Source organism: Megalobrama amblycephala, linkage group LG12 (assembly GCF_018812025.1).
Source record: "Megalobrama amblycephala isolate DHTTF-2021 linkage group LG12, ASM1881202v1, whole genome shotgun sequence".
In the NCBI taxonomy this organism is placed as follows: domain Eukaryota; kingdom Metazoa; phylum Chordata; class Actinopteri; order Cypriniformes; family Xenocyprididae; genus Megalobrama; species Megalobrama amblycephala.
The window spans coordinates 29,585,781-29,613,603 of record NC_063055.1 but is presented as its reverse complement, the minus strand read 5'-3'; the positions used below and the strand labels follow the sequence as shown (position 1 = coordinate 29,613,603).

The following is a 27,823-nucleotide window of genomic DNA, read 5'->3' as shown; positions in this document are numbered from 1 at the left end:
CACTCTTAATGTTCTTTATTGCACCAGGCACTTCACAATAACCCTCCCGACCCGACCCCACACAACGAATTGAACCATAAATCCACCACCTAAATACAATATATTAAACATCATCCTCTTTCTGTACAATAAGAAAAACTGAGAATTTGAACTAAAGAAATGAGAACTACACATCCGAGAGCGCCAACTAAGTAAAACAAGCAAATACAACTTTCATCTTCGTCACAGTATTTACTGCCCTGAAACCGCTGCTCAGGGCTTATACAGCAAAGTCTCTTCATGAGACTCATCGTCCTTCTGTCGCAGTTCACAGACTGTCACACAACCGCTCACCTTCATTAGTCGAGAATCGGGTCTTCCGTAATAACATATTGAAGAATCAATAATTTACATTAAATATCATACAATATCTCTGTTTTTGAGTGAAACAATCGCTTGGACTAGAGTGGTTTTCCCCCAGATAAGGTTGAGTTGTGAGAGAGGAAGTTGTCCACGTTTAAGAAAGAGAAGCAAATCCCGTGGCTGGTTATCTCTCTTTATTTCTTTCGGCTTCTCAGACGGATTTTCTTGCAGTCAGCACCCGTACGATCGACCCCAGACCCCCCACAGCGAAAGCCTGAGTGAGAATATGAAGAGAAAAATAGACACAGAGGTGTGAGATGAAAAGAAAAAGGCTTACAAGAGATCAAACCTCTTTATTCCAAGACCGACCTTTTCATGCCACTGGAGCAGGATGGCGCTGCTGTTGTCCGAGGGCTTCTCGAAGCCTCTGTAGATGTACTTCATCAGCAGGTCCACTCCGTTCTTGTCCAGAGACTTCACTGCCGGCTCAATATCGCTGCTCTTGAACGCAGTCAGCACTCGTAACACCACCGCCTGGGCCCGCTCCTGAGAGAGGAGGTGGAGGGAGCAAAAGAAACAAGCGTAGGTGGTGTAAAAGAGAAAACGCTTGGACTGTTTAAATGCATAACTAGAAGGGTAGCAAAATTCGAATATATGGGAATTGACAGGAATAAACTGGAAATTTGCAAAACTGCAAGTAAACCTGTAACAGAGAACTTAAATGTAGTTGAGGAAAAAACATCTTGCAGCATTATCTTATTTAAGACAACCAGATTTAATGCAAATTCAGGTGAATTTGTACCTTGCGCATTCCTCAATCTCATGCAAACAGCGCAATACTTATCGCAGGGCTATTTGCATTTGGTTCATAGGGAAAATGTCTATTTTACTCAACATTCATGCTTTTTTGTTGTTCAATGAAAGAATCAATTAAAGTTCTACTCGCATTAAATCAAAGTCTTATTTTTTTTTTTATTTACTTTATTTTAAATTTGTATTACTTGCCATGCATGTCTGCTAAACAAAATGTTTATGTTTGTATATGATACAGTTTGTATAAATTATCCCAAATTTCCAATTGATTCCCTTTCATTTCCATAAATTCCCATTAAGTTTCCAACTTGGAATATTTCCAAAATTCCCCAGCTTCCCATGGAAAGTTTCTGCCCCTTTGCAACCCTAATAGCTATGGATGCACCATTTAGACGAAAACTGAAAATAACATTTTGAAAATTAAATTTGGGTAACTGGATAATTGAACTCGGTATGCTGTCGTGTTCTCAGAAGATGAATTAAACCAGTCGCAGTAAATTTCTTCAACACTGAGCTAGGGCTGTCAAACGATTAATCGCGATTAATCGCATACAAACTAAAAGTTTAAGTTTGCCTAATATATGTGGGTGTACTGTGTGTAATTATTATGTACATATAAATACAAACACATTCATGTATATATTTGAGAAATATTTACAAGTATATGTATTCATTTATATTTTTATATAATTTATATTATATATAAATACAAATATTTTGTACATAAATAACATTTCTCTTAAATATATACATTAATTTGTGTGTATTTATATATGCATATTAATTACACACAGTACTCGCAAATATATTATGCAAACTCAAACTTTTATTTTGTATGCGATTAATTGCGATTAATAGCGATTAATCGTTTGACAGCCCTACACTGAGCTGACTCTCGAAATTTTACATATTGCTACTCCAGCATCATTTTTGGTTTTCTCGGCATCACTTTCTTGTTTATTTGTTGTACCTTATACATGTTGGGGGCACAAAATAGACACAGTCATTGTCAAAAAGCACCATCAGAGGAGAGGAAATTACACATCACTGTTTCGGTCAATCATTTAGACCAATTTTTTTTTAACTGTTTTGGACACATTTTCTTGATTGTTGAAATTTTGGTGCATCACGCTTAACATTATTAAAGGAATATTTAATGTACAAGACAAGTTAGGCTCAACTGACAGCATTTGTGGCATAATTTTTGTACACTCATACAATATTTTTTATGACTCGTCCCTTATTATCTTAAAAAAAATCAAAAGTTACGGTGTGGTGCTTACTATGGTAATTTTTGGAGGATTTAAAGGAGGAATGTGAAGCTTATAATTTTGTAAAAGCACATTAATTCTTCTGTTAAAACTACTATCTGAGCTGTAAATTCAGTTTTTATAGTCATTTTAGGCATTCAGGGCAACAAAGTTGTAATTGTGTGTGAACAGCTTTATATAGAAAAGGTTAGCAAGCAATTTTTTTTTCACACCAAAAACATTGTAAATGCCTCAGTGTAGCCCAAATCTAGCTATTTTTGAAGAAAAAGAAAAACAGGTGGAAATTCATTTTTGTGGTAACCAACATTTTGCAAATGCCATTAAATGAGCTGAACTTGTACTGAACCCGGAATATTCCTTAAAGCATCCAGAGGGCTGAATTTCACACCCCTCGAGGTAAAAGAACAGCACATTTAAGGCACACAGTGATGTCATCGTTGTCACAACCTGTTGTGAACAAATAAGGCCCCTAATAGCACAGTGTGTCCAAAATTTCATACTGTCTGAGTAGCTACTATTACATTTTTAATTGACTTCATGACCATTAAAATGTATATATTCTATAGAGTATTAATATAGTTTGAATGAAATTCAGACATAACTACATCCATGTTGTTACCGTCAAGTCATAAATCATCATACTGCCAATCCTTTCCAATGGCCTCATGGGATGGTAAAGTGTCCACCGACTGTGCACTTCAAGATCTTGGTGGAAATAGTAGGTCATGCAGGTACTTTTTGCCTACTTTTATTTTTAAAGGTGCCCTAGATTCAAAAATTGAATTTACCTCGGCATAGTTGAATAACAAGAGTTCAGTATAGGGAAATGACATACAGTGAGTCTCAAACTCCATTGTTTCCTCCTTCTTATATAAATCTCATTTGTTTAAATGACCTCCGAAGAACAGGCGAATCTCAACATAACACCGACTGTTACGTAACAGTCGGGGTGTACGCCCCCAATATTTGCATATGCCAGCCCATGATCAAGGCATTACACAAGGGCAGCCAGTATTAACGTCTGGATGTGCACAGCTGAATCATCAGACTAGGTAAGCAAGCAAAGACAACAGCGAAAAATGGCAGATGGAGCAATAATAACTGACATGATCCATGATATCATGATATTTTTAGTGATATTTGTAAATTGTCTTTCTATATGTTTCGTTAGCATGTTGCTAATGTACTGTTAAATGTGGTTAAAGCTACCATCGTTTCTTACTGTATTCACGGAGACAAGAGCCGTCGCTATTTTCATTTTTAAACACTTGCAGTCTGTATAATTCATAAACACAACTTCATTCTTTATAAATCTCTCCAACAGTGTAGCATTAGCCGTTAGCCACGGAGCACTATCAAACTCATTCAGAATCAAATGTAAACATCCAAATAAATACCATACTTACACGATTAGACATACTCATGAGGAACACTTTGTAAAGATCCATTTTGAGGGTTATATTAGCTGTGTGAACTTTGTTTATGATGTTTAAGGCAAGCGTGAGCTCTTGGGGCGTGGAGCACGAGATTTAAAGGGGCCGCGTACCCTGAATCGGCACATTTATAATGATAGGCAGTTAAAAAAATTAATAAAAAAAACTATGGGGTATTTTGAGCTGAAACTTCACAGACACATTCAGGGGACACTTAAGACTTATATTACATCTTTTTAAAACATGTTCTTCGGCACCTTTAAATGCTCTGTATTCATACATACTACTCTCTTACTGTTTTTCACATATAATGGGAAAGTATTCGATTTCAGACACTGACAGTCTCCTTGAACATCTGAAAGTGATAGATCAAACTGTCTGAGTAACAGCGTTGCCTCTTACTTTGACTGCTGGATTCTTGGAGTTGATTGGAGGATTCCTCAAGGCGATGTGAAATGCTGTCATCATGTCCCCTGTGCATCACAGTTAGTTAAGGAAAGCTGACCAACCAGTCAGTCACTCTCAAAGAACCCTGAAGAGCATTCCTTAGATAGACTAAATCTTATTTTAGCATGGTTGACATTTTTTGCATTAGAAAAGTTTACAGAGAAGCTGGTGTTCAGAAGTTTGGCTTGAACATTTCTCACTGACTAATCATAACTTGTGTCTAAATCTGAAGATAAAATATGTTGATTTTAAAATACTTTCTTCTATCCAAGCTTAATATACAGAGACAACTATAAATAAATCATCTGTGGGTTGATTTCTCAGAAAAATTTAAACTTTCTGTTTCTCTGTAGTCTATAAAAACATAATTCTGTTTATAAAAACATGATCTGATCAGCTCAACACTGACTCAAATGATGCCACCCTAAAACAAAAATAATCAAATGAAAATGCATAACCTGTTGCCTAAGGATACCTTTAAACACTAGAATAGTCATGCTGATGACATGGACACTTCATTTCATTAGAGAGGGTAAAGGAGGCGTCAGGCTCTTTAAAGCTCCTACAGTCTAAAAATGTGGCTCTGAGCATCAAAAATGGATCATTCCAGTCACAAATGCTGATGACCTGATTAAATAAATGACATCACGCACAGTTGGAGGGAAAAGAGGGGGAGATTTTTTTCTCAGCAGCAACTAAATAACTGTTTCGTTTTAAAACGCATTTAAAAACACACCCAAAGATTAATGCTTATATCCATCACGCTTCAAAACTAAACTATGACCTTGTCATATTCAAGGTTATTCAAAGCTTTTTAAAAAATGAATGTAATTAGAAAAAAAAAAAAAAAAAAAATCATGGCACTAATGGAAATTTAAAATTAATGGCACTGTGTTAAAAATATGTGCATTCAAATATTTAAATATTCTCAGTTAGTTAATGTGTTAAGGAAGCAGTCCTTAAGGATTATTATACTATACATTAAACCTATATATAATCTGATAAAATAATGTATAATTGATGTATAACAGCTAAAAACTAACTAAATTAATATGAAGCTAGAAAAAAAACTGAAAAAGAAAAAAATCTCAAAAATCGACAACTTACTTAAACTACTGGAAAGACAAATAAATAAGAAATAAAACCAGATTAAAAGATATAATAAATTAATAGAACAGAAAGTAATCAGCATTCTACGGAAGAGGATTAGGGCCAAGCAATAATAAAAAAATAAAACCATCTCGAGATTAAAGTTGTTAAATTTCGAGAAAAAAGTCGAGATAAAATGTTGAGAATAAACTCATTAAATTACGAGAAAAAACTTGTTAAATTTCAGGAAAAAAGTCAAGATAAAATGTTGAGAATAAACATTAAATTATGAGAATAAACTCATTAAATTACGAGAAAAAACGTGTTAAATTTCAAGAAAAAAGTCGAGATAAAATGTTGAGAATAAACATTAAATTATGAGAATAAAGTCATTAAATTACGAGAAAAAAGTCATTAAATTATGAGAACAAATTCGTAATTTAACGAATTTGTTGTCGTAATTAACAACTTTTTTCTCGTAATTTAACGAATTTGTTCTCGTAATTTAACGACTTTTTTCTCGTAATTTAATGACTTTATTCTCAACGTTTTATCTTGACTTTTTTCTCAAAATTTAACGACATTTTTCTCATAATTTAACGAATTTGTTCTCGTAATTTAACAACTTTTTCTCGTAATTTAATGACTTTATTCTCAACATTTTATCTCGACTTTTTTCTCGTAATTTAACGAGTTTATTCTCAACATTTTATCTCGACTTTTTTCTCGTAATTTAACGAGTTTATTCTCAACATTTTATCTAGACTTTTTTCTCGAAATTTAACGTTTTTTTTCTCGTAATTTAACGAGTTTATTCTCAACATTTTATTTCGACTTTTTTCTCGAAATTTAACGAGTTTTTTTCTCTAAATTTAACAACTTTAATCTCGAGATGGTTTTATTTTTTTATTATTGCTTGGCCCTAATCCTCTTCCGTAGCATTCAGCACCAGCAATAACTCCACAAAATAACCTGTTACTTCAAACACAAAAACAAAATCCATAATTTTGAATAAACCTACATCATTGTTAAACTATTTGACAGGTTTATTATTATTAAATCACAGTCAGCTGTCTACCAAGACGCTGGACAGCATTTCTGGACACCACTGGTGCTGTGATGCCTAGGTAGACAGCTGACTGCTGTTTAAAACACATCATGTGTGTAAATAATGTATGAGGTACATCTAAACTAGGACAATATTATTATTTGGATGCCCTTAAGCAAGATGAACTTTTTCCTGGCATGTTTTCTAGAGATAATAATAATAAATATTAAGATCTGTCAGCATAAGGTAGGCTGTATATATAATCGATAAAGACAGTGAAGAGAGCATCTCCAGCAGCGCTCATCTGAAGGATATTGTCTGATGAGATCGTCCACCTCACAGGCGTCCGGTCCCTGCTGCTCGGCCGCCTCGTCCTGGTCGTCCACGAATTTATTCTCGTCGTATTCGTCGATGTCGACTCCCCGGAATCGTGAGGACAGGGTGTTTTTCGCCATGAGGAGGAGCAGCTTCAATCAATCATGCGAGCCCGGGAATGTGGGATAATGGACAGATCTGCAGCTGCACGGATGCGAGTGCGTCTCCGCTTCCCTCAGTGGCAGTGCAGAGAGCCAAAGGCACGGACCGCCGTTAATGGGTTCATCTGTCAACAGGAAGGTGCGGCTGTTACCTCTCCCTCAGCGCGAGCATCTCCACACATTCCTGCAGAGCGGACAAAAATCCCGACTGGAGCGGAAACGGAATTGCACACCATGGTTACGCCGTGACACGGTGTTTCCGTTTCCTGTGAGTCGACGATGGAATTGACCGCTATATAGAGAACATTATAGAGTCGTTATACAGATCAGTGGGCTTGACTCGAGTGGAGTTTATTAAGCCCTCGTTTTTGACACATTGAATGCAATTACAAGAAATAAGAAATGTATAAAACATCCCTTATTCTAAAAAAAAATAATAATAAATTTGCAGAATGTAGCCTATGCTTTAACTGAAAAATAGGCTATATAAATGGATCAAGACCAAAAAAAAACAATCTGTTATATGTATCCCCCATGTCTATTGTTTAATGTTTGTTTTGTATGTTTCTTGAAATGTAATTTAATAATAAAAAATGTTGCCTATAATGTATGCATATTATAGACTATCTGTAACATAAACAACACCAAGAGAAATGTTCATTTGTAATATGTAAAGAACACTGTCACTCACTCTATTTATTTATTTATTTAGGCCTATTTATTTAAAATAATGACATTATAACACATGCTCTAATAACCTTTTTTGATTTTATTTTATGCGTAGGCTATGTACAACCCCTACAACAATATTAGCCTATGCATTTTCTATCCAATGGCTAATTTAATATATAATTATGACTTTTCGCAGTTGTAAGCTGTGTATTTACCTCTTTATTTTGTCAAATGACACAGTTGGAGGGAAAAGAGGGGTTTTTGTTTGTTTGTTTTTCTCATAAACTAATTGTTAGCTTTCTGATTTGCCACCTCTGGTGTGTTATTTAAAAACACATCCAAAGATTAATGCTTTTATCTAGGCTATCACATGTCAAAACTACATTATTCAAGGTTTATTTCTTTAACTTTCTTTCTTTCTTTCTTTCTTTCTTTCTTTCTTTCTTTCTTTCTTTCTTTCTTTCTTTCTTTCAGCCTGATTGATTGATCGATTGATTGATTGATTTGTTTGTTTGTTTATAATAATCATTATCACAACCAAGCATGTTCTAATATCCTTCTTTTTTTTTATTTTGTGTATATAAACACTGATTATCTTATAATCATGGCACCTGTTAGTAGATGGGATATATTAGGCAGCAAGTGAACATTTTGTCCTCAAAGTTGATGTGTTGGAAGCAGGAAAAATGGGCAAGTGTAAGGATTTGAGCGAGTTTGACAAGGGATAAATTGTGATGGCTAGATGACTGGATCAGAGCATCTCCAAAACTGCAGCTCTTGTGGAGTGTTCTCAGTCTGCAGTGGTCAGTATCTATCAGAAGTGGTCCAAGGAAGGAACAGTGGTGAACCAGTGACAGGGTCATGGGTGGCCAAGGTTCATTGATGCACGTGGGGAGCAAAGGCTGGCCTGTGTGATCTGATCCAACAGACCAGCTACTGTAGCTCAAATTGCTCAAGAAGTTAATGCTGGTTCTGATAGAAACGTGTCAGAACACACAGTGCATCACAGTTTGTTGCATATGGGGCTGCATAGCCGCAGACCAGTCAGTGTGCCCATGCTGACCCCTGTCCACCACCGAAAGCGCCAACAGTGGGCATGTGAGTATCAGAACTGAACCATGGAGCAGTGGAAGAAGATGGCCTGGTCTGATGAATCACATTTTCTTTTACATCACGTGGATGGCCGGGTGGGTGTGCATCACTTACCTGAGGAACACATGGCACCAGGATGCAATATGGGAAGAAGGCAAGCTGGCGGAGGCAGTGTGATGCTTTGGGCAATATTCTACTGGGAAAACTTGGGTCCTGCCATCCATGTTGATGTTACTTTGACACGTACCACCTACCTGTTACAGACCATGTATACAACTAACCATTGCAGAAATAAATTAATAGTTATTATTAATTGACATAGTTTATCTGATGAATCTATATTGTTTCCCAAGGTGTTTGGAAATCTCAAATACTGTTGAAATAATAAAAGATATTTAAGATTTTACATTATCTAAAAGACAGATTTGGGGGGAAAGGTAAAAAAGCTAGAAATTAGAATAAATATATTCTAAATAGTTATTTTATCTAGCTTTCAATTATATTTTCACAAGTCAGTAAATTTAAGGGAGCTTTTCAAACCTTCCTGGCCAACAGCAGAAAGTGACCACTAGAGGACAGCAAATGTTTTCAAGTAAATTTAAAGTCTACTCAATTTTACAGATGGATCAAACCAGCACACCATCTTGAACAAATTAGTTTTGTTTGTTTTTTTTACTGTTTGACAATGTAAGACATGCAGCTTGATGATGTTATTACATTGTCTTATAATAAAGAAACTGATTTATTAAACTTTAAACAATTAAATTAAATTGTCAGGGTCATGTAAATAGAATATATTTAAAAAAAAAAAAAAGATTAACTCAAATTTTACTTTAATGAAATAGCATGCAGATCACTGGGAGTATCTGACCCAGTCTGTTCCCATGATTTTCATGGCATGTATGTAATTACTTTTAGTGTTGTTCTGAATCTACATGTATGTTTTGGTTCTATTTTCATTTCTAATGAAAAATAGCAGTTGTGCTTGCCTTGCAGCTAAGTAATGTGTATGTTCAGGCTTTATCAATACCCGGCTTACATCCTCTCGCTCTCATTTTCTGAGGGCAATACAAATATTTACTCTGTCTGAACTGGAAGGGGACGCTGGGAGACAGAGACCTCTGGGTATTCCACACAGCCCTGCTGCTGTTTTATGAATGTAGTGTTCATTTAATCAGAAAATCTATGGCATTGATGAGAGTCTCAAGTTACACTCTTTGAACATGTTCAGAGTCTGAATAATTCATTTTACATATAACAGTACAGCATATGGATGCAAAATGATAGAGTATAAAGAATGAATGTAAACCCAAATAAGGTAACTCAAAAAAGAGTTTGTAGTACTAACTTGAAGTACTGAGTTAGCCAAACTCATACATTTTATTGTTCTTAAAGGTGCTAAAGAGGATGTTTTGTTTTATACATTTTTGCAATATTACTTGAAACTGTCTTTACTAACTGATAAAAGACTATTTATTAGGTGCACTGAAAGTAATAATATTAATATACATCATCTGTGCATGAGGTAGGGCCTTAAAAACATCAGCCAATCGTTTACGCGATCATCGATGAGAGACGAGCGCGGCTGCGCACTCCAGTAACTTTCCACACTCCACAGGCGCCGCATGCAATGTTTTTGTCAGGAGACAGGAGTAACAACTGCAGATTATGAGTTACCTGCGGTGAGTCCGACATAATGAATCCAAAAACACGACACAGCGAATGCCGGTGGTAAACAAACACTCGTGTTCCAATACTCGTGCACGAGTTTTGGGAGGCGTTCCTTTGAAATGAGCTGTGAAGGAGGGGGGTTGTTCTTACGCATGCGCTCATTTCAAAAACTCACTAACAGTCTTTGGATTCTCAGTCGACGAAAAAATCCTCTCTATCACCTTTAACTTGAAATATTTGAGTACACTAATTCACACATTTAACTTAAAATTACCAGGATATCTCAGTGTAAATATATTGCTAGCTATAACAAACTAATTCAGAAAATGCCAATTTACCAATTTGCTAACATGTTAATAATAGCATGATATAGCACTTACTGAATGAGTACAGTATAGCTTAAAACATGTAACCTGCTCTCAAACTGCCGCCACTTGTCACCAAGAAACTTCTAAATTATCATAACAAAACATTAATCACTACTAAACCTCCCTTACCAATAATCTTGCACAAAAAAAACCCATTAAATAACACTTAAATTTTACTCTCCCTTTCGAATGCCATTTGCAAAGCATGGGAAATAGAAATCCCAGCCCAGTTTCAGTTAAACTTAAGTTAGTTTAAATTAAAACAAATGAGTTCATACAACTCAAAACAATGAAACAGTTCAGTTTACTTGGAATATGTCAGTGCTGTGAACTCAAAAGAAAGAAAAAACTCTAAATACTCATAACAGCTAATTTAACTGAACTAATTTGTTTAATTTAAGTTTGTCCTACTCAAAACAATTATAAGTATTTTGAGCGTTAGGGTTTAGAGAACTCTCAGCATGTCATTGTGTTCTTTAGTGTCTTAAAAATGAACTGATTCTCAAGACACTTGAGAAACAGACAAGTATTTATGACGTTATTTTCTTTTTTTGAGTGACATTATCTACATTTACATGGACCATAGATAATATATACTACCTTTTTTTTTTTTTTTTTTTTGGAAATAAGTTAATATATCCAGAAAGGATGCATTAAATTGATCAAAAGTGACAATAAAGACTTTTACAGTGCTACAGTTCTATTTTACATTAAAAATAACCCTGACAATTTTTTTTTTTTTTTTTTTTTTCACAAAAATGAAACTTCTGTCATCATTTACTCACCCTCAAGTTGTTCCAAACCTGTATACATTTCTTTGTTCTGCTGAACACAAAGGAAGATATTTTGAAGAATGTTTGGAACCATTGTGTGGCACCATTGACTTCTATAGTATTTTTTTCACCCAGTCAATAGTTCCCCAGAACTGTTTGGATAGCCTACAAACATTCTTCAAAATATCTTCATTTTTGGGTGAATGTAACACAGTTTGTTGATACGGGATGAAGGAGGCGGGAACCGGCGAACGTTCCAACATATATTTTAATATAAAATAAAGAAAGAACAAAACGAAAGTAATGCCGACAGACCCTCACGGACGTCTGCAGGCCACACAAACATAATAAAACATAAAATAAAGTCCAGGCCTGGTCCTCTCTCATCCTTCACTGTTGTCGCTCCTCCGTGAGAGACTCGAGGCCGGTGCGACTTGCAGGTGAAGATCGTTAACACTCGCGTCACCGGCCTCGCACCGTTCCCTCACGGCTCTCGCTCGCCCTGCTCGTCACAGTGAACTATTCCTTTAAGCAGCACAACTATTTTCAACATTGATAATGATTAGAAATGTTTCTTGAGCACCAAATCATCATATTAGAATGATTTCTGAAGGATGTGACACCGAAGCCTGGAGTAATGATGCTGAAAATCCAGCTTTGCTTCACAGGAATAAATTACATTTTAAAATATACTAAAATAAGAAACAGTTATTTTAAATTGAAATAATATTTCACAATATTACTGTTTTTACTGTATTTTTGATCAAATAAATGCGGCCTTGGTGAACATAAGATACTCTTTCAAAAACATTACAAATCCCAAACCTTTGAACAGTAATATAGGATATACATGTATTATGTTCACAAAAACTGAATTCAAAGTATCTGGAATTGACCTTTTAGTGTGCACCATCTTTCATTTAAATGTGCATTTTATAGTTTCAACAGCTGTTTTTTTTTTTTTTTTTTTTTTTGCCTTTTGCCTTTTGCCTTTTGCATAGAGGTTCTTTTCTCTTTGACCTTCAAAAGACTTATGTAATGTCATTCCCAAGTGCCAAAAGACAGTCACCAGACATGATTTTTGGATGAAAAAGTTACATTTTTTATTTTTATATCAAGTCAGAGAGAAATAAAAACCACCAAAACCTGAAGGGATTTAAATTTCAATGAATCACAATAACCGATGTCAATACAGCTGAAGCACCATTCACTGAGAAAGACCAGATGGGTGTCAGAAAACCGAAAAAGTCTATCACTCCTCTTGGCTGGACTAAACTAAAGGAGAGAACATTGCAGCCATGCCAAAGCCATTCTTCTCAAAGCCATAAGACATTTGAGTTTATTAAACCCAAAGTGGTCTAACATGCCAGTCTGAACTGCTTTGATTCAATCAAACAGCTTTTCGCAAAGCAGATTTTCTGTATTGGAAAGGCATGAAAGGCCACACACAACTGCGCCGTCACATCGCTCTCAGACTTAATCCAGGCTTCTCCACCTGTTCACATTGTCTTAGTCCCTTGTGGCCCCTCTGGTCCCCACAAAAACTTCTTAGTAGTTTTCATTTTATGAGGCTGGGACCCCCTGTCAGTGCTCATTATTTTGGGGTGGGGGCTGACTGGCGCTCTAGCCCTTGTTTTTAATGAGCAGGGATTTCCCTTTATTTCTATGGTATGCCGCATATCATTCATCGGCCGCGTAAATCTGTTGTCATCACAGGCTTTCCCGGACCTCGTTTTGGATCGGCAGGGCTCGGATGTCGTTCTGATGCGATAGCCAAATGAAGTTCCATAAAACGATGGCAGGATGCTGACAGGGGGAGAGGGATTTCTGTTGGTCAGGGTGGACGGGAACGTTAGAGCTGTAGCTGTGGCCGGATAACGTGTTTTGGCATCACACGCTTTGTAAGAACTTCTATTCGACTTGGTCCTCCTATATATGCCTTCAGTCTTCTCTGTGATGTCATATTCTTGCTTGTCCTCTATGGTATTAAAAGATCTGTCAATGTTACATTGATTTTCTTGTCTGTTGTCATCTTGTTGACGTCTTTCCTCAATCTCAAAGGTTTCCTCTGGAGTATGGTTCTGTATGTCAATCAGCCAGGTATCTGTAATATCATTTCGTGTGACATCTGTGAAATCATTTTTTCTGTCATCTTCAGTTTTGTTGATGGTGATGTCTTGTTTTTGGCTCTCGTCATGCTCTCTGAGTTCCTCTGTGATGTCTTGGTTCTCGTGCACCTCTGTGCTGCTTTTAAGGAAAACAAATTGTAAACAAAAAAAGGTAGAAGACAGACTGTTTACATCACATCTTGTTTAGCCTAAAAAGAAAATGCTGGGCAAGTAACATGCAACGCACGTGGACTATAAAGTTTACATATTTGTTCGCAGATTAAGAGACTGTTTGTCTGGAGGGCAAAATAATTTTACAGCTTATTACTTTTAAAACTATTTGGTTTCAGATGTACAAAAGTCATAAAGAGCGATTACATCCTGAGGCTAAGTAAACTAGAAATCCCTTCTCGATTGCTGCACCCTGGAGACCAATGTTCAGAGAAAAGAGTTTTGCTAGACTGGAACATGAGCGAAACCTGCAAATGTCTAATGCAGAATGATATTTGCAGCCTGACCTACAGCTGTATTACAGCTGCTATGATACTGAGATACTGAAAACATGCAGTGAACTAGTAGTCATGGGAAACTGAAAATATGTACAAGACAAAACGTACAAATTTCCATTGTAATTTCAGTAGATTGAAGCTTAGCTCTTGGCTGGCTCTCTGAAAATGCTTTTACATAACAGACGGCATCAATACTTCATTAGGTTAATTAAGGGAATGATGTGATGCTCATTTGTTCCGATCTATTAATTTATTAAAAACATCAAAATGCAATTCATACATAAATTGACTGGAATGCACCTCTTTCATTATGAGCATGTTTTAGTTTCTGTGCTAAAATTCATTTTTGAGGTATAAAGCAAAAAATGTCAGTGATACAACTGTCCTGATATCATAAAGAAGAAAAAAGACTTATTAAAAGAATGAAATTCTGAATTCATGAAAGAAAAAAAAAAAACTGAACATTTTTGGCATGATCTTTCATTATTATCTCTCAATATCTGTATCTATAAAATGTAATGTGGTGTGACTCCCGAAAAGGTTCAATGTTTAATATTATTAATTTGTGATATTTATGGAACAAAGATAAAACAACACTGTAAAAAGATCAGTGAGATTAAATGTAAAATTGGAAGCTTGGTTGCTAGAACTGTACTGTAAAAAAATAATGGTTAAAAAATAATTTTAAGTTTTACAGTGTATTTCATTCTTTGAAAAAATTCCAAATGACTAAAATCTGTCTTTTACCATATGGAGCCTGTAAAGGGACATGGTAATGGGAAAAAAAATATGAGATGGGAGGAAAAATTATATGTCAATGCTTTTGAGTTCTTCCACAAATGCCTTGGCTCCCCCAAAAACTCATATACTGTAAAAGTGTAAAAATCGTGCGCTTGGGGGTAAAAATCACATTCCGGGAGTAAAATTCGAGTTCTGGAGGGGTTAAAATTGTGCTCCAGGGAGTAAAAATCTTGCACTGGAGGGGTAAAAATCATGTTCCAGGAGTAAAAATTTAGTTTGGGAGGGTTAAAATTACATTCCAGGTAGTAAAAATCATGCACCGAGGGCTAAAAATCACATTTCGGGAGTAAAAATTGAGTTCCGGAGGGTTAAAATTGCATTCCAAAGAGTAAAAATCTTACATTGTGGGGGTAAATATCACATTCTGGGAGTAAAAATCATGCACTGGGGGCTAAAAATCACATTCCGGGAGTAAAAATCGAGTTCCGGAGGGTTACAATTGCATTCCAGGGAGTAAAAATCGCGCACTGGGGGGGGGTAAAAATCACATTCCAGGAGTAAAAATCGAGTTCGGACGGGTAAAAATTGCGTTCCAGGGAGTAAAAATCGAGTTCCGAGGGGTACAAATTGCGTTCCAGGGAATAAAAATCGAGTTGGGGGGTGGTCGCTTCAACCCAAGAAATATAAAAACAACTCGTGGCAACAGTGTAAAAGTAGTCAAATTTCACGGGTAAACCGTGGACAACCCTGCTGGATGGAATGCAAAAGAACGCAAAAGTTTTGCAAGAGAATGCAAAATTTCTCAGAGGAAGGCAAATGTTTTGGGAGCAAACACTAAGTTTCTTGAGGGAATGCAAAAGTATGAAATATATTTTTTTTCCTCCTGTAACATTACTTCCTTTTAGGGGCTCCTTCTAAACATTGGTAGTAAAGGGAAAACCAACATGATGAATCAAAATTCATCACAAGTAGCTTTTCCACAAGCTGAGGTACTGTAAATATGCTACTAATGTATAGAAGGTAATGTCATATACAGTCATGGTAACACACATGGCACTAAAACAATGCAAAAAAACATTCATTTAACAACATGTAACATAAAATGCTATTACAAAATGTTATGTTTCATTTTTTTGCAGGGTAAACAATGAAAATTATTCTTTATGACAGACACTTATTTGTCATTGACCCAATTACTGACTGTAAATCAACTGAAATTTACTTGTTGCATTATGAATGGGCCCCATCCACCAAATGAATAGGCTATATCATAGTGGGATTCCCTCACCACAGGAGCTGAGACAATGTTCCTACCCTGACGACGGCCCTGCTGCTCAGAAATGTCTGTTGAGTGCAGCTGATGAGTTAAATTTACTTCATCTGTGAGCATCAGGTTAATGCCATGAGTTATTTTAGTCTGGCCTCCTCTGTTGTGAGTTTCCATGAAAGGGAGAACATCATACTCTCACGAGCTAAATGGCAGACACTAACCACACGGCTTACAATGTCACTTAACACTGCCTCAGTGGCACAGAGGACTCATGATATCACTCGTGTATAACCACTCAAGGGGACGGATGAATGAGTCCATTATTATTGGTATTTGAATATGCTAGCCATCTATTTCGTTTCATGTAGTTTTTACAGTACAAGAGCTTTACACTTAACCTGTTCTCACTCCCAAGGTGTCCGATACTGCTGCATGTTGAAGAGACAAGAGGCTGGCAACCCATTGCTGTCAAGGAGAAACCTTTGGCATCAATAGAGTGCTGCAGGGTTGACTTATTTTTGTAGGCCAACCTGGAAGTTAGCATCACCCTGGTTATCTAGACAATAGGATTTTGTTCTTCATGATAATCTTCACAAATGAACACAATTTTTATGTATTTTAAAGCCTAAATACAATTGTTGGGCTTTTTTTGGTCTACAAAAATTGGCTAAGTTATCCCTGTAGCACTGTAAGGGAATTTTTTATCATCATGATTTCATGAAATTATATGTTTGGGAATGTTTTTTTTTTTCACCATTACATATGTTGAGGTATGATTTTCAGTTTAAACACCCAGAATAATCTTAGTAGCCATTTCACTATTATAGGCTACTATTTTTGAGCACCAATCAGCGATGGGAATAACGGCGTTATAAATAAACGGCGTTACTTTTTTCGGTAACGAGTAATCAAACTAATTACTTTTTCCGTGTTACAACGGCGTTACCGTTACTGACAAAAAGTGCCGCGTTACTATAATTGAGCTCACTGAAGCGGTTTTCATCCGAGTATAGGCTCTCTCTCAGCCATAGGACCTGCAAAGTTTTTTTTCTCTGGTGTGTTGGGCTGCCACCAATCAATTTCTTATTATAAAACAACATAAAATAAAACACGTAACATAAAAATGAGCTACAGATTTACAAATTACAAATAGTGTGTATTCAGGTTGATTGGGACACTTTTCCCCAGCCATCTCAATGGCAAAATGTGTCCCAATCATCCTGAATTCGCCCTATTCCAAGTATTTCAAATCCAAACTATGTAAGTAACGCAAATAGTTTATAATTGCGTCCATCCGCCTGATTCCGCCGTAACGCACAAACTGCCGTCTGAAATAGCGTTACCACAATGCGAAATGCCATCGGCTCTCGCGTGTTTCATGCTCGATAGCGAAAAGCTAAAGTTCGTATTTATCTTAATGAAATGTGGCTGCGTTCACGGAGCGAGAAGTTTTTCCTCTAACAGGCGATATGGCGCTTTTCTCTTGGACATTCTGCAGTATCGGACGGGCTGTTTACCCAGGTTGAAGTAATATGATCGCCTGTTCAGTAAGTGATTTCAGTTGTCTATTTAATTGTGTGCTTGATCAAAACCTTTTTTATTTTTATGAATATGGCTGACGACTAACAGCCTACAGTTGCTTTCCTTGGGAATCAAACCCATGACCTTGGCATTGCTAACGAAAATCTTTTTGAAGGTGTAGCTCTTTTTTTATACTGGTTTTCTCAGAATGGTCATCTGTCAGTTCAGTTTTAGTTAGTTTTACCTATTATCCTGTCCTGCAGCTGTGTCTTCTCTCTGCTCCTGTGGCTGGTATAAAGAAGGCAGGTAGAGATGAAGTGATGGGGTTAGCCTGTCTTCAGTAAAATGTCCATCTTGAAGGACATTTTGTTCCTCTTTTCTTCTCCAGAAAATCTTACACATGGGAGTTTCTCCATAAAGAATGAAATTATTGAAAATTAGTTTGAGAAATGATTAGAATTATTTAGAAATGATGAGAGCGATCTTTAAATCTGCTGATCATGATAACTGTGTGTTGTAAGCATTTGACACTATTTACTTTGAGAATGAGAACTTAGCAACAACGTTCTTCCGCTAGTTTATAACTCTAGTCATGAGACCTTTGAGATGACATAAACAATTTATTCAGTCTCATGTTAACAGGTCATGCCATACAAAACTCTCAGTGTGCCTTTGCTAACTGAATAACTGTTGAATATCAGTAGACATACATTTCTGTAGGAGTTTTTGGAAAATTATCTTTCATTTTGTTATTTTATTATATGAAATAGGATTCCAATTTTTTGAAAGTAAAAAGTGCATGTTCTGAATCAAGAGGTCAAATCAATATAGACATTTCGTTGATCATGATAATCTTCACAAATTAACTTTTAAGCCTAAATACAATTTTTCGCCATTTTATTTGGTTTTGACTCACAAAAATAATGCCATCCCTGCAGCACTATATAGACTTAGGTTATGCAAAGAGGAATTTTATCATCATGAAATTATATGTTGGGGGAATAATTTTGTCACCATGACATGATATGTCAGTTTGGTGCTGCTTGTGGTTTTAAAAATGGTATATATGTCTTATACAGAGAGACTCCGTGAAGTAATGTGTTCCATAGCAGTACCTGGTGTGCTTAGTGCTCGGCGTCCCATCTGATTCTCCAGTGGGACAGTGGAAGGCCGGGGGGTTGAGTCCAGCGGGACTCTCTGTCTGTGTATACTGCTTCTCGCTCTCTTTCTGTCTTCTGTTCTTTTTATTGCAGTGTATGATTCCCATACCTTCAGTTCACCCTCTGTTTCAAAAGAGTCACTGCATTTCTGCCCTCTTGCAGAAGTGGAATGAGGTCTGTCTTTTTCATCTTTATGGGGTGATGATGTGGAGCAGTTGGAGGGTCGTGGTGACAGGACACATCGCACTCCACATGCTGCGAGAACATAAACAGAGATCTTGATTAATAGGGCTTAAACGCCTTTAACTGCGGCTGCTGCCAACATCAGCTGAATCTTGGTAAAGTATTAGGCATATTTATTTAACTGTTAAGTAGCAGAATACTAAGCAGGATAATATACAGTGGTGTGAAAAAGTGCTTGCCCCTTCCTGAATTTTTATTTTTTTGCATGTTTGTCACACTTTAATGTTTCAGATCATCAAACAAATTTAAATATGAATCAAAGATAACAAAGTAAACACAACATGCAGTTGCGGTTTTTATTATGAAGGGAAAACAAAATCCAAACCCACATGGCCCTGTGTGAAAAAGTGCTTGCCTCCACTGTTAAAACATAACTTAACTGTGGTTTATCACACCTAAGTTCAGTTTCTCTAGCCACACCCAGGCCTGATTACTGCCACACCTGTTCGCAATCAAGAAATCACTTAAATAGGACCTGCCTGACAAAGTGAATTAGACCAAAAGATTCTCAAAAGCTACACATCATGTTGAGATCCAAAGAAATTCAGGAACAAATGAGAAAGAAAGTAATTGAGATCTATGAGTATGGAAAAGGTTGTAAAGCCATTTCTAAAGCTTTGGGACTCCAGCGAACCACAGTGAGAGACATTATCCACAAACGGCGAAAACATGGAACAGTGGTGAACCTTCCCAGGAGTGGCGGGCCGACCAAAATTACCCCAAGAGCGCAGCGACGACTCAAAAGACCCCACAACAACATCCAAAGAACTGCAGGCCTCACTTGCCTCAGTTAAGGTCAGTGTTCATGACTCCACCATAAGAAAAAAGCTGGGCAAAAATGGCTTGCATGGCAGAGTTCGAAGACAAAAACCGCTGCTGAGCAAAAAGAACATAAAGGCTCGTCTCAGATTTGTCAGAAAACATCTTGATGATCCCCAAGACTTTTGGGAAACTACTCTGTGGACTGACGAGACAAATGTTGAATTTTTGGAAGGTGTGTGTCCCATTACATCTGGTGTAAAAGTAACACAGCATTTCAGAAAAAGAACATCATACCAACAGTAAAATATGGTGGTGGTGGTGGTGTGATGGTCTGGGGCTGTTTTGCTGCTTCAGGACCTGGATGACTTGCTGTGACAAATGGAACCATGAATTCTGATGTCTACCAAAAAATCCTGAAGGACAATGTCCGGCCATCTGTTTGTGACCTCAAGCTGAAGCGAACTTGGGTTCTGCAGTAGGACAATGATCAAAAACACACCAGCAAGTCCACCTCTGAATGGCTGAAGAAAAACAAAATGAAGACTTTGGAGTGGCCTAGTCAAAGTCCTGACCTCAATCCTATTGAGACCTTAAAAAGGCGGTTAATGCTCGAAAACCATCCAATGTGGCTGAATTACAACAATTCTGCAAAGATGAGTGGGCCAAAATTCCTCCACAGCGCTGTAACAGAGTCATTGCAAGTTATCGCAAACGCTTGATTGCAGTTGTTGCTGCTAAGGGTGGCCCAACCAGTTATTAGGTTTTAGGGGGCAAGCACTTTTTTACACAGGGCCATGTGGGTTTGGATTTTGTTTTCCCTTCATAATAAAAACCTTCATTTAAAAACTGCATGTTGTGTTTACTTGTGTTATCTTTGATTCATATTTAAATTTGTTTGATGATCTGAAACATTAACGTGTGACAAACATGCAAAAAAATAAAAAAATCAGGAAGGGGGCAAGCACTTTTTCACACTACTGTATATCAGTATCACAGGCTGACTGTACATTTCCCCTTGCATAATATACAGTAAGTAAGGAATAATTGCATGCAATTATGCAATGATGCGAAGTCCTAAGTGCCTGCACTGTAAAAAAGAATTATTGGTTTAACTTAAAAAAGTAAGTTACCTGGTTGTCTTAAAATGTTGTTCATTGAAATTAAAAATTTGAGTTAATACAATGAAGGCGATTGGTTTAATCAACAGAAACTGATAATATTATGTTATCTGAACCACATTCATTATTGAAGTTGATTTGGCAAAAGAAAAAATGTTGTGAACAAATCATGAAAATAATTTTTTACAGTATGTATATGTAACATATGTATCTTACACCGTGTCCTAACCAAACGTGATGTGATAAGATTCCAGCGACGAGCAATTTGACTGTCCACACTAGATACGATGCGACAATGAGAAGTGATAATATCAATCAAAATCCACAGCCAATCAGAAGAGAGTGTGGGCGGGCTCTCTCAGCAAGAGCACAGCAGACACAATGAAATGAGCAAGTACATGTTAAAATTCATAAATATCACACCATTTAAACATTATTTAAAGTACATACGGAATGACTTGACCAATCTTTGTCATAGAATACACTCGTTTGTTCGCATAGAGTTGACAGTTTGAACGTTCTTGTGCCCATTTATTTATTTTCAAGTTCTGAGGTGAATTAGCCAGTATTGTTTTCATTACAGCTAAAAAAAACTGGGAACACAGAATATTCAAACTCACATTAGACGCTTTTAACATTAAATAAAGCACATAAACAGTATCTGATATTATCATTGCCATATTTTATGTTGCTGTTCTAGCCGTGACGTCGCAGAGAAATAGAAACTTTTCTAAAATAGAATCATGTGTCACCGTCACGGCTGGTTTGGACAAAAACTCAGATTAACATGAAAAAAGATACCTTTTATCGCATCGTTGTGTCGCGTCGTGTCTGGTTAGGACACAGTGTTATGCTTTCAACGCTAGCTTGCTATTGCTAGCCTCTCTGAAATTGCCTACCCTACCTTTAATTGCAAAAAATGAAAATTGGAATGGAAACATTTTTATCCTATTGTTATATTTATTTGCATGGTTGATATCTTTGTGGGCTTTGGTTCATATGCTGTTTTAGGTTATAAGGACTTTTGAAATAGCTGAAATAATTTGACAAAGTGATATGAAACTAACTACAGTATAAAGCATTTGTGTCATAGGTTCTTTGTTTTGTTTGTGTTCTCATGCTTTTGCTTTGTGTCTTTTTGTTTGACTTTTGGTTCCCTGTACTCTATTTTGTAGTCCCTTTGTAGTTTTCTTGTTGATTAGTTCCCTGACTGTGTCCAGGTGTGTCTTGTTAGTCTATTACCTTGTGTGTATATAAACCCCAGTGCTTCGTGTGTTTATAGTCAGGTCTTTTCTTTTTCCTGAGTTCCTAGATATTCTGTTCCTTGTGTTTTGGTTGTTTTGTCAATACATGATTACTGCAATTGGATACTACTCTCCTGCGTCTTTTAAGTTCACCAAACTTTCCTCAACCAATCAGAAGCAAGCATTCAACTGCCCCATGCTAATATATAATATAATATAATATAATATAATATAATATAATATAATATACATCTGTTTAATTGGTGTACAAAATCCCATTAAGCATATGTAATGTAGTGTTTAAAAATATTTCTTTTCTAAACATTTTGTTCACAAAGCATTGATAAATAGTTACCTATGAGCAGAGCTTTTTTGGCTGTGAATGATTTCTTGGAGGTTTTCTCTGAGAGGTTTCTTGAATCTTTAAGGATCCTCCCCTGAAACATGCTGTTGCTATAGGCACCAGTGTTTGGAGAAGATGATCCATGTTGATGTATTGGAAATGTTTTAAGAGGTGGGACCCCTCTCTGGTTTGTGACTTGGAGCTGTAGTCCTTGTTTCAATATAGAGTTCCATGCCATTGAGCCTGCTGTTCTGATGGATCCTGTGTGGTCTCTGAAACATCTCACGGGACAGAAATGCATCGCATGGCTGTGACCATTTATGTTCATGGGTCAACATGGGGCACCTCACTCAATCTGAAATGACTGCTTACAAGTTACACCTAGACAATGTAAGAAGAAAGAACGAAGGAGAAAACACAGTCAATTTTGAACATACATCTTACTGTAATATGTGCTGGGTCTGTATTACCTTTTGAACTATGTACTGCTACTTTAACAAACTCTGCCTTTAATAACATATTTCTATGAAAGGGTATACCAGACTTCAAGAAATATATTCTGGTCAAACTCAACTTTATTAATGATGACTTGATTATTTACACAATAGAAAGAATATGAACATGATGCAACCCAACAGGATGAAAATAAAGAGCTAAATTTACCCATTGCTTACTGAGAGATTAAGAGTGAATTTACATGAGGACATCAATTTGAAATGATTTTTGACATTTTTAACCACCTTTTGAAATGTTACCATTATCATATCCTATAGTATGTAGTACAGGTTTCCTCAAATCCAGCCCTGGAGGGCCACTGTCCTGCAGGGTATATCTCAAACCATGATTGAACTCGCCTACCTCCAATTTTCTAGTAACTCTGAAGACATTGACTAGCTTGTTCAGGTGTGTGATTGGGGTTGGAACTAAACTCTGTAGAACAGTGGCCCTCCAGGACCGGATTTTAGGAACCCTGGTATAGTATGAATGTGAATGTTATTTGGACATATGCTGTCATTGATGTACCAGCGTCAGTTGCGTTGCCATTCACAACTCCCTCCCTTGCCTCATGGGATAGGAAAGACTCCATTGTATGGCTACTTACCAAACATTTCTGCAAAACGTCTGCAAGTGATCGCAAAACTGGTGATGGAAATAAAGTAAGATGGAGGAAAAACTAAATTTCAATGCTTTTGAGAGTGAGCGCAAGTTTCTTTGGGGAACGCAGAAGTTTGTGAGAGAATGCAAAGTTTCTTGGGGGAACGCAATAGATTGAAAGTCAAAAACCTTTGAAATGATTACCAAATAAAATAATAATAATAATAATAATAATAATAATAATAATAATAGAAAAAAACATTAATTTCAAACATTTTGATTAGAGAAATGGAAAATATGAAAAATTACCTGAAATATTTAATTAATTTCTTGATTTTTATGTTAAAAAGTTAGTGCAGCACCCAGTGACATGGCAAAATTTGATAAAACTTAATTGTCCTATTGTGATAATAGAAAACTAAAATGATTTCTATATTTTAAAAGTGTGCCTTTCATATTTAATATTTTATCCAATGTATCAAGACATGTACTAGAATGAGGAATGACCCTGCTAAACCTGGATTATCTGTCAGTATGACTCATTTAAGGAATGTAAGTCCCAGCTGCATCTGCTGCCTGCATGTAACCCATGTGCTCTCTGTGTCCAACCCTCTTGCTCAGCGTTTTGATGTTTTATGATTTCGGACAGTCAGTTAATCTCTAATCCCATGATGAAAAGGCTTCTGGATGGCATATGGAATGTGAAGTCAACAGTAACACCAATAAGGGCTTCATCATTAGTCTTTAATTAGCTCAAGTTGTGTGGGTTTATTTTTCTGTCTGTGCCACATGTTTTAGCAAGATGTTCAGACGAGCTTGAGGCAATTAAGTGTTTCTATTCATTATATGTTAAACATGATAAACAACTGCTTTCCCAAAGAAACTTTTTTTTAGCTGCTTTTAATGTTTTGCATGCATCCATATGCTCATCATATACTGTGTAAAGGTTTACCTTGCATTGTGAAAACGTACACTTTAGCATATTTGTAAAACGAGTACTTAAAATATGCCTTAAAACAATATGCTTAAGTGTGAACTGAATGTAATGTTTTCAGAGACTTAAATGCATGTTTGTTTGTTTTTTTTTGTGATTAAGTATAGTTTAAATTTACATTATATGTAATTAGAGTTGTCAAAAGTACTGACTTAGGTACCAGTTGGTACTGAAATTTAAAAAATGTGATGCTTTGTGCTCTGTTGAGCAGATTGGCCATTGTGTTGACGCACTCATCTGATATGTCTGTGATTGGCTTCAATGATCAACGTTTCAAAAACGTTGTTAATAGTCATCAATGACGCTCTTCACTAAGCGCTTACACAGATTCACCCACAAATGTGCTTACGAATCCACTCAACAGCGCTCAAAGCGTCACATTTTTAACCCTTAAATGCATGACTGTTTGGCCAATCATTCTTACAGTATTCTCAAAACTATATAATTTTCAACATCTTCAAAATCAATATTTCGATCGCTAACAGCTTCACTAGATCCATCCAGTGACAGTTACAGTCATATTTCATTGCGTTCAGTACTTGCTCTGCTGTAAATCGCTGAGCCATTTCATGTTTTTCTTAGTATTTCGTTTTCTGTCTGAATGAGTCGTCACTGTGTATCAGACATTGCCACCTTGTGGAATAAAGGTGAATTGCACTTATTCCGTCATCTAAGATTCAATTATTGTTGTGCAGAAAAAATATACGTACACTTATACACACCTCGGGTCGTTAGTGACCCTATAGAATTTTTACAAAAAATGAATACAAAAATAGGCATTCTATGAAATAATTGTATGATTTTTTTCTTGTTATATTCTTTATAATGAATTGATTGAGGAATACCAAGAAGGTTGATGTCTAACTTTAAAAAATGAACAAGGAGGAGGGTAGTGAATGACGTCCCGGGTCACTAAAGACCCGAGGTATGCATTTAAGGGTTAAAATTTCAGTACCGTTTGGTACCGAAGTTGGTACTCTTGACAACTCTATACCTGCAACTCTATATGTAATTAGTAATGTAATTCGATAATTACTGTTGTCATTGAAATAGTTTAAAATGTACTGACAAGCATTTTGGCAACTAAAATATACTTTCATGTCATTTCTATTGAAACTTGTATGTCATGTATTATTAATATGTAATTACACATTTATTAATATGTAATTACACATTTGTAATGATGAATTTAAAAAATAAATTAATTTTAAATGTAAAACTACAGTTAATCAAGTACATGTCCTTTAGTCAACACATCAAAATAAACGTTTTTTAAAGCATGACAAAAGATTATTAAAACATAATGATTTTACTTTAACATTATTACAAAGTGCGCTTTTTAAAAGTTTGCTTAAGTGTGTTAAAAAAAGTACAGTCATGTACTTTTTTAAAATACACTTAAGTGACCTTTTATTTCAATAATAATATTATATTTTCTTTAAAAATATACTTTTTAGACTTAAGAGGACAGTCAACACAATAAGTGCACTTTCTTTTCACAAGGGTTGCTTTGAAATCATCTCCTGTATTACATTGTTTAAACAAGCAGCTCACAATCAGAAGCCAAGTTTGACAATGTATCTAGTCTGTGTGGAATAAGCAGAAATTCATGGAGAAGGGCCTTCATTACACCATTCTCATGCACCCACAAAATACACAACATCTGTAAACCCTTAAATGATCCACCAACCAAAGAGATATGTTCTCTTTAATGCGACCCAACCCTGAAAAGGGATTGTTCATGAAAACCCCTCTGGTTCCTTTGAGAAACAGGGAAATGTGTAGGAAGATTTCCATAAAGGCTTCAAAATCTGTTTAGTTGAGAAGGTTGCACTCTTACCTGCCAATAAAGTTTAGGTCCAAAGTGGTTCTTCTGCTTTTATACAGAGTTTTAAACTCCAGTTCAAAAGTACAGATGTCTCTTTGTTGAAGGTTTGACCATCTTTGGAGTTTCCTAGGGAACTTGCAGCTTTGGTTTGTTTTCTTGTTTAGTATCTGGTGGCAAAGGTGAATGAGCAAGACCCATTATGTTGTCAGTGGATACAACAACAAAACCTTGTATGAACTCTATGTAATTATGTGTTTCAGTGTTAAACCAGGGCGCCGTTTCAAATCAGAATGCTCAGCGTTTCCATGATTTCAGAACCTATTCCAGACAAATATTTATGCATCTGTATTTCACATTCTGTGCATATTGTCATTCAAAAGCTTCAGAGAACTACAAAAACACCATCTAAAGATTGCGAAACACATCGCATATGGATTAACATTCTGCCCGTTCATTCCTCTTCCCAGCCTCCCGCCCATTGTTAAACTGTCAGGGCATGATGATGGCTGCTAGCTAAAGAAAAGCATGTTTTCGATTTATAAGCATGTGTATTCATTCCAATAGCATGTACCTTTGATTCCAATAAAAATAATGCTTTGTCCATCTATTCCGATTATGAGTAAGTGGCCTGATAGTCTAAAGTCTGAATTGTGATTTGAATGTTAAGTCTTTTGTCTTATTCTTGAGTCTGAAATCTTGAGTTTCATTTACTCTACAAATCTGTCTTTCAGCACACTGGCCAGTGTAAGCCCCCATGATCCTTTGGGGAGGCTGAATTATGTCAATTCTACAAACGTACATTACCTTGCAGTTCAAGTGATGTCATCTCTTTTGAGAGTACGCTTGCAAAACAAGTTTGAATAGTTGTACTGGAATTTGAGTTTTAAATGTTGGCATTTCAACATTCAAGCATAATAAAATCTCTCCGTCTGATGGGTTTTACAATGAAGGAAATGTGTTTTAATTGTTTTAAGGTCTGGTTTTATTCTTTCAACACCCTTGATCAAATATAAACTGATTGTTTTAATATATATATATTTAAAGATAAATAAAATATATGTATTCGATAAAATGAATAAAAGAGAAATATTGTATATATTTTTTTTCTAAATGTCTCTCTCTCTTTGCTCTTTGTTTAATGGCAACAGTCCCAACATTAGCCAACACTAACATTAGTATTATGAAGTGAATGTCTCAACATATTATGGATGGACTTGCAGTACACTTTATCCAGGGGGTCAAATTTTTGCTTTACATCCAAATGCTCTTTCTTTTCTTCACTCTTCTGTTGATTTTCACATATGGAGCCAGGCTTGCTGCTATATAAATATGCGATCATGTGTAGTATCAGTACCATGTTGAAGTGAAACTGCCCACTGGCAGCAAAAACAG

The 27,823-nt window shown here is 36.1% G+C and overlaps 2 protein-coding genes across 3 annotated transcripts; both read right to left on the bottom strand.

Moving 5' to 3' along the window:
* On the bottom strand, positions 1–7,179 carry arpc5la (actin related protein 2/3 complex, subunit 5-like, a). The gene is made up of 4 exons (XM_048210496.1): positions 6,759–7,179; positions 4,262–4,334; positions 712–888; positions 1–616 (listed from the first exon to the last, which is right to left on the bottom strand). Exons 1-4 carry the CDS (start codon positions 6,896–6,898, stop codon positions 554–556), a joined length of 453 nt encoding a protein of 150 aa, XP_048066453.1. The 5' UTR covers positions 6,899–7,179; the 3' UTR covers positions 1–553.
* Positions 7,180–12,472: 5,293 nt separating this feature from the next.
* LOC125280629 lies at positions 12,473–26,599 on the bottom strand. 2 transcript variants are annotated; one of them, XM_048211292.1, is made up of 5 exons: positions 26,444–26,599; positions 22,527–22,895; positions 18,760–19,059; positions 17,889–18,054; positions 12,473–13,742 (listed from the first exon to the last, which is right to left on the bottom strand). In XM_048211292.1, exons 2-5 carry the CDS (start codon positions 22,840–22,842, stop codon positions 12,995–12,997), a joined length of 1,530 nt encoding a protein of 509 aa, XP_048067249.1. In that variant the 5' UTR covers positions 22,843–22,895; positions 26,444–26,599; the 3' UTR covers positions 12,473–12,994. The 2 variants fall into 2 exon arrangements, with proteins under 2 accessions (XP_048067249.1, XP_048067250.1); XM_048211293.1 differs by having other exon boundaries at positions 12,473–13,739.
* Positions 26,600–27,823: the final 1,224 nt, after the last annotated feature.